General features: G+C 28.5%; 1 protein-coding gene across 1 annotated transcript; it reads left to right on the forward strand.

Annotated features, from left to right (window-relative positions):
- On the forward strand, window positions 1–4,321 carry LOC125808865 (protein ECERIFERUM 26-like). The gene is made up of 2 exons (XM_049488528.1): window positions 1–526; window positions 3,265–4,321. The coding sequence occupies exons 1-2, from the start codon at window positions 95–97 to the stop codon at window positions 4,111–4,113; spliced, it is 1,281 nt and encodes a 426-aa protein (XP_049344485.1). The 5' UTR covers window positions 1–94; the 3' UTR covers window positions 4,114–4,321.
- The last annotated feature ends 4,113 nt before the right edge of the window (window positions 4,322–8,434 follow it).

Here is an 8,434-nt window from a genome sequence, read left to right on the forward strand (position 1 = left end):
CAATATCCTATATAACCATCCTCTACATAATCAAGAACATCCCATATTGTCTACAAGCTCCTCTACTCCCACTTAGAAAAAAAAAATTCCAAAAATGGTGTCTTCAAAATTAGAAGATGGTCTAATTTACAACATAAAATTATCCTCAGTTGGACCAGCTAGAGTAACAGGACAAGATGTTGTTTATGAGCCAAGTAACATGGATTTGGCCATGAAATTACATTATTTAAGAGGGATTTATTACTTTGATAGCCAAACATTTCAAGATGTTACAATTTATAAAATAAAAGAACCAATATTTATTTGGTTCAATTATTTTTATATGACTAATGGTAGGTTTAGAAGGGCAGAATCAGGGAGACCTTATATTAAATGTAATGATTGTGGTGCTAGGTTTATTGAAGCACAATGTGATAAAACTTTGGAAGAATGGCTAGAAATGAAAGATACTTCACTTGAGAAATTACTTGTTTCTAATCAAGTTCTTGGTCCTGAATTGGCTTTCTCACCTCCAGTCCTCATACAGGTATCCTCTATATATGTTTTTTTTCAAATCATTATTTATCTGAAGTTACTGACTCGATTAATTCAAACTCACGTCGAATAAGCTCATTAAAAGGATATATACTGATAAAGTATTTCCTATCAAGAAGTTATCCATTTTCATGTCTCGAGTATTATGTTTCACTTTTTACTCTTGCTTGGAGGAAGAGAAAGGGGGTATGATGTGTTGGATATGTTTACTAAGAAAATAATAAAACGCTTGTTATCAAGAGGTTTTTCATTCTGCTCTGAACTGAGGAAAGAGAGATGGTTTTAGGGGTGAGGGCCTGTATGATTAGAATTTTAGAGAATTTTCTTTAAGAAAAATTCTAGGGCTCCAATGAAATTCAAATCGAACAAAAAAAATTGACTTAGGACGGATTTTTGAAATGAAGTGTGAATTTCCTTTAATGTCTGAGCTATTCACGAAATATGAGAAGTAGATGATTAATCATCAGTCTTCATGTTTAGTTAATTGTTAATCGATTAATTTAAATTCATACTTCGAAAATATCAGTAAATAGAATAAAGTGTTGTATATCATCAATTTATTTGTCTTATTTTTTAATGCTTGAATTTAGGGGTGTCAAATGGACGGGTTGGGTTGAAATTGGAGATATTAAAATGGGTTGAGATAGAAATCGGGTTGGGTCTTGACCCACCCAAGTTTACTTTGGGCTCAAATGGGTTGGGTTCGAATGGGATAAAAAACGGGTTGGGTTTTGACCCGATTAATCTCAATAATTTTAACATAGTGATATTTAACTTTTATAATCACAATTCCAACTTTCGCTCAAGATTTTTTTTTAAAAAAAGTAACAAATGGATAGATAAATCCTAAAAGATGTTAAATAGATAATAATTCATGCCTTTAATATAAGAACATATCTTAGTAAAGTGTTTTAAAACGGGTTGAAGTTGGAGATTGAATAGGACTCAATTGAGGATTCTCTTAAAATGAGTTAGGCTTGAATGTGTTGAGATTGAACCCAATTCAAATTATCTTGAGCCCTACCCCTAAAATTCTGAACGGATTAGATGAATTACCTATATTTGAGTTCATTTTTTATACCCCTACTTGAACTCAATACCTTTTGTGCTAGCTGAAGAGTCTATCAATCCAGATTTGCATCAGAAACAATTCAATAAATAAGATAAAGTGTTTTTACTAAGGCTTTTTTTTCATTTTTAATTCTTAAACCTTGTACTTTTTGCTAAAAATAAAATTCCAAATATTCCACAACACCCGTGATTCTATACCTTAACTCTTTAATAACTGCAAATAAATACTCCCTTCGTCCTATTTTATATGTCATCTCTTTCTATAAATAGCTAGATCACAATACTTGTCATTTTATAAAATTTATGCATAAATTACCAGATTTTGCCTATTATATCCTTGATAGAATAGTTAATTAATTTTGTCATTTGTTAATAAAGTTGACTTAAGAAAACATTAAATAAAGGTAGAAGGGTAAAACTACATCATTTTTTAATGCAAGTGCAAAGTAAAAATGTGACATATACAATAGGACGGAGGAAATATATAATAATTAATTGACCACCCAAGCAGTTGCAATATTTCTCTATCATATTAAAGATTGTATGGTCGTGGCAGACATTCCTTCAATATTTCAATTAGTTGAGGCAGTTAAGTAATAAATGTACCTATGAATTTCTTCTCACAAATTCAAATTATACAAGTACTGTGTTTCTCATTTAAAGACAAATATTAATTAGGATCATTGACTATTTTATTCTTATTTATGTCTTAAAATATAATTTCTCTCGTTAAATGTTACCTTATATATGTGTTAAAGATTTCATAGTTGAAATGTTTGTAATCTTCAGAACTATTACTACTAAGGAAAATTGAAAACAAATTTAATTTTATCTTAATCTTCTAAATAATAAACTAATTAGAAAAAACTTTTTTCTAAAATCATGACATATAATTTGAGACGCTAATAATATCAATAAAAAATAAATAGAAAAGAGATGACTCTCCGTGTATTTTATTTTATTTTTGTCTAAGTTATTATAGTTGGTTGGCTATTAAATTTTCTTGTTTTGGTTGGAGAAAGTGACTGAGTTTGATAGGCAGAGGTGAAGGATTGAACATTAATTCTAAGTCACGGCATACATATTTCACAAACTTATTTATTTTTAATATTTTAAATAAACATATTAGATTAAAAATATATATAAGATTCATTAAATTTGTTTAAAATTCAAGTCAACAATTGTAGGAGGAATGATGTCATAGGCATAATATCATTTATATGTAGATAAAAAATAAAACTTTCTAAGTAAAAAAAAGTCCTTATTTATGGAAAAGCATATTATATAATGTCTCATGTCCACATTATTGTAATCACTAATCACTATATGTGCTTCGTTCTCTTCAATCTTTTTAATGATTACTTTTTATGAAGTCACATGGAAGATAGTCCACGGTTCTCATTGAAACTTTTTAGGCTTCTTTAGCGATTGTGAAATCACCAGATGAATTGTTGAGCCATAGATAAGATTCAGATGTGCGTGTTGCTTCACTCTGATTCTTGATAATGAAATATCGTCTCTAATTATATAAATTTCTTGCATAACCTTTTCCTCCATCTTATATATCTTTTTAATTATTGGTTTCTACACTCTCTTTTTTTCAATTTTCTTGTTGGTAATTAATAGTTGACTCATTTATATCTTGGGCTATTTATGTAGCATACCAAATTCAAATGTGGTGGAATTTCATTGGGCCTAAGTTGGGCCCATGTACTTGGAGATGTATTTTCAGCAACTGAATTTTGGAACTTTTTGGGTAAAGTAGTTGGTGGATACCAACCGCCCCGGCCCCTTAACTTGGCCCATTCATTAACCAAAGCAAATTCAACCCAAACCCTACAAAAAATTGTGGAGGATCCACTTTCCATAAAACGGGTCGACCCGGTTGAAGATCATTGGATTGCTAATGCAAGTTGCAAGTTGGAGTCGTTTTCGATCCATGTTAGTGCATCCAAATTGGCCCACTTACAATCAAGAATAGGCATTCAAAGCCCATTTGAATCACTATGTGCTATTATTTGGCAGTCTATTTCAAGAATTAGAGATGGGCCTGGCCCAAAAGTCGTGACCATTTGCAAAAAAAGTGAAGAAAAGAAAGAGGGCCTTATAGGAAACACTCAAGTAATTGGTGTGGTTAAGGTTGATGACTCAATTAGAGAAGCTAATCCTAGTGAATTAGCAAGGTTGATTAAAAATGAGATCATTGACGAGCGATTAAAAATCGATGAGGCCATCGAGAAAGATCATGGAGTGTCAGATGTCATTGTGTACGGAGCAAATTTGACTTTCGTGAGCCTGGAAGGTGTTGATCTCTATGGATTCGATTGGAAGGGACATAGGCCGAAGAATGTAAGTTACTTTATCGATGGAGTAGGCGATGCAGGGACCGTGTTGGTGCTTCCGGACAGGCCAAATGATTCTGAAGGAAGGATTGTGACCATGACTTTGCCTGAGGATGAGATAATGAAATTGAAAAATGAGCTAAACAACGAATGGTCTATTGCTTGAACAAGAGCATGTCCAGTATAATCAGATAGGTGGAATCTCGAAATAGCCTATTGCTTGAAATAAAAAGTATTTGTTTCAATTCTTGTTTCATAGTTTAATTAATTTGGTGTAATTGTGGTGTTGGTTTGTTACATTACTAAAGTTGGGCTTTAGAACTTGTTTTTATTTGAGCTATTGAAATAATAACTTTGTCTTTTCTTTATTAGAATCTAAATATTGTCAGCAATAGGTTTAAAAAAAATGAGAGAATCAAATTTGTATATTATTTCTTTTTCACATCAAAGTGAAATAATATATAAATTTTCAATTTCAAGTAGGCAGAAAGAAAGATAAATTCCAAGTACTAATAACTATACTTGTATTTTATAAATGGAAGTAACAACTTTTAATTATACTCATACATCAACTTATATAGCAATAATATAAAACTCAAACTCATGAGTACTAATTAAAATAAATTCTAATACTATTTGGATTAATCAACATTGTTTTTCTATAATAAACTGTCATTAGTGACATTTTGCTTCACATGCAGCAAGAGAAGGATAGCATGCTTTTGTAGCTGTTGCACAACACCATTTGCCTGGTTGACCAGGAATTTGAAGGCATAAATCAATTTTATCTTCTACTTCAACGTTCATACCTTCATCACCTGTATTTCATGAAATTCAATTATAAGAATATAAAATTTTATAATAACATAAAAAGTGAAAATAACATTTAAAACAAGACATGTTACATGTTGTTCATTATATGTTTTTATTATTAATTTTAATAATAAAAAATTAAATCTAATAGGAAAAAATGTGGACTTACAATGATGAAGAGCCAACAAGGAAAACAAAACCTAGCAAAACAACAAAACTGATTGAAGGGAGAACTTTGTAAAGGCCATTGAAAAAAATATTTTTAAGATTGAAAAATGTATTTTTTTTTAAAGTGCTCAAAAGTCTAAAAATTGTGCTAAATACTTGTGAAATTCTCTCAAATATATAGCCCTATGAAAGTACTTGATTGTGATAATTAAGGAAAACTTATGATTCATTTAAAATTATTTCTTCTTGGTCTATATATTAATAATGATTTTGGCCCAAAAGCCTGATGGTATATACAAATAGAGTATTTCTACTAGTATCTATTTTCTCAATAATGATTTTACCTTATTTGTTGACTATAAAATTGGGGGGGAAAAAACAAATATATTCAACTCATTTAGTCCTCACTACTATAATTTATTTTATTTCTAAAATAACTCTTTTTGTTTTTCTTTACTACTTACTTATTACCATTAATATCATTTATTTCTTTTCCTAATATTTCTTTACCATTTTCTTTCACCAAAAAAATAAATAAATTGAAATGTATCCTACACATTCATTCCTCCTTATTGCCATTTGTTTTTATTCCTAAAATGTTTTTATAAAACAAAATTATTTTCTTGTCTTTTTTTCTTTTTTGTACTTGGTGCATGAATATGTTTAGCCTAATTAGTTTGATAAAAAAATTATAGCCTGAAAATCATTTATATCTCTTACCTTTACGGTAAAACCTCATTGAATTAATATTCGATTAATTAATAAACTCTCTAAGATAATATTTTCCTCCGGTCCCAAATTGGGTCAATGAAAAAAATTACTCATTTCGATAAAATAATAAAATAATATATTTTCATAAGACCTCTATATTAGTATATGGTTCCATTAATATTATAAATTAATAATTCGTTAAAAGTACATATATATATATATCTAAGATAATTTAGTGAAACATGATTCTATTGTCTTATATTTTTTTGTTAAAATTTAAATCTTATTGAAGCTCATCTCTAACTTTTCTTATTGCATCCAAAAAATTCGGTGTTGTCTTTTCGATCTGCACCATAAAATTGTGAACAGTGTTAAATGTGAAGTGTTTCCTTACTCGTAACTGGTTCCATATGTATTGTATCTTCTACTTTATCATCAACATTATTTTTTTCTATGATATCCATAATTTCTTCTAAGCTCTGGACTTCTGAACATGTATCATTATGGGTCATGTTTATGTAGGTGTTTGAGGGTTCTAGTCTCACTATCTATTCCTCTATTACTTTTCAAATAATAGCTAAAACTCATAACAAATTCGAAAAACTAGTCATCTCAACTAATTTTTACTTATATGTTTGTTTAGGTGCAACGATGAAAATAGCATCGATGAGCCATTAAATATTGGAAATAGTTTTAGACAAAGTTCCTCCATTTATAAACACAGAACAAATTAACTCCAAAAAGACGTTGTTGGAAATTTGGAATATCCAAAGGATCGACAAGTGAATCATACAAGAATGATATATTCATGAGGTTCAAAGTTCGAGAGTTCATACCTTTATAAGTTTTTTCGTGTTTTAAAATGTTGAAAATTTTATACCAAAAAAAGAATTGTGCATTCAAGTGTGGCTATTCCCTTATTACACGTTAAATGGTGGCTAAAAACTCATACTAAATCAGATATATGAATTTAAAGAATATATCAATAACGGAAAATGAACTTTCTTAATGATAATGAGTTCTTTTATTTAATTAAATAATTAATACATCAACTTAACTAACTAGTAACATGAAACTCACACGTTTTAATTGAGAAAAATCATAATGCTTTCTCAAATTAATTAACATAATTATTTTTTTGAAAAATTTCATTTATGACAATGAGCATGACATTGGGGTAGAGAAACATAGCCACATGCCGGTGGATTGTTCGTATGGCAACACCATTTGGGTGGCTCACCGTGACTCATAAGCGAGATACATACATCAATGTTAAGTTCTGATAAGTTTGTACTTTTATTACTTACATTTTTTTTAAAAACAAGAAAATATCACTATTTGTTTCTATACAATAACAAAAGTTCTTATACTATCAGATAAAAATAATAATAATAATAATAATATATAAATAATAATAATAATAATAAAAATAATAATAAAGTATAAGTATATAAGAAAAATGTATATGGACATACAATGATGAAGAGCAAATATAGAGAAAAAAACCATTGAAAGCAACAAAATAGATTGAATGGAAAATTTTGTAGAGGTCATTGAAGATAAATATACTTTAATGTTCTTAAGTCTAAAAATAGTGAGAAATACTTATATTAATGAAATTTTCCCCAATATATAGCCTATAAATGTACTTCATTTTGGTAACCAACACAGATTTACCAAAGTAGTTTTAGTCTATGTATGTATTATAAAAAAATCTATGCACAATAGATATTTTATCAATTTTTGATAATTTTTCCGTATTTGTCCAACATGAAAATAACATCAATAAACCCATAAATATTGGAAATATTTTGGTAACCCATAATTTTTTTTGGTCACAAATGAATTAGCTTTTGCGTCGAGAGAGAAACACTAATATATAAATGTTCAACTTCAAATCGATAGAGAAATGTAAGATAAATATACGAAATTAGACTATATAATATCAATAGCTGAAATTGAATTTTATTAAGGTTATAATCAAAGTTGTTTTTATTTTAGTAATACATCAATATAATTAGTAACATGAAACTCATGAGTACTAATTGAGGATAAAACTATTAATGTTTTCTCGAATTAATAATATTATATTTTACTTGAAAAATTATCATGTGACAATTATCCTGACATATTTGGTTAGTATCATAGCATTCTGAAATTGCTGGGCAACACCATATGGGTACTGGATTGCCTTGCTCATGAACTGGGATGCATTGATAGGTTGCCGCGTCTGATTTCACATTTATATCTTCATCACCTGTATTTCATGAAATTCAATTATAAGAGTATATAAAATTTTATAATAACATTAAAAAGTGAAAATAACATTTAAAACAAGACATGTTAATAGGGAAAAATGTGGACTTACAATGATGAAGAGCCAACAAGGAAAACAAAACCAAGCAAAATAGCAAAACTGATTGAAGGGGGAACTTTGTAAAGGCCATTGAAAAATATATTTTTCAAGTGCTCAAGAGTCTAAAAATTGTGAGAAATACTTATGAAATTCTCTCAAATATATAGACTTATGAAAGTACTTGATTTTGATAATTAAGGAAAACTAATGATTAATTTAAAATTGTTTCTTCTTGGTCTATATATTAATAATGATTTTACCTAAAAAGGCTGATATGGTATATATATATATATATATACCAATCTAGTATTTCTACTAGTATATATCTATTTCTTGTTGAGTATAAAATTGGGAAAAAATTAAATATATTCAACTCACTTATTCGTCACCACTATAATTTATTGTATTTCTAAAATAACTCTTTTTGTTTTTCTTTACT

This window comes from Solanum verrucosum, unplaced genomic scaffold (assembly GCF_900185275.1).
Source record: "Solanum verrucosum unplaced genomic scaffold, falcon-dt-bn FXZP01000218.1, whole genome shotgun sequence".
Taxonomy (NCBI): domain Eukaryota; kingdom Viridiplantae; phylum Streptophyta; class Magnoliopsida; order Solanales; family Solanaceae; genus Solanum; species Solanum verrucosum.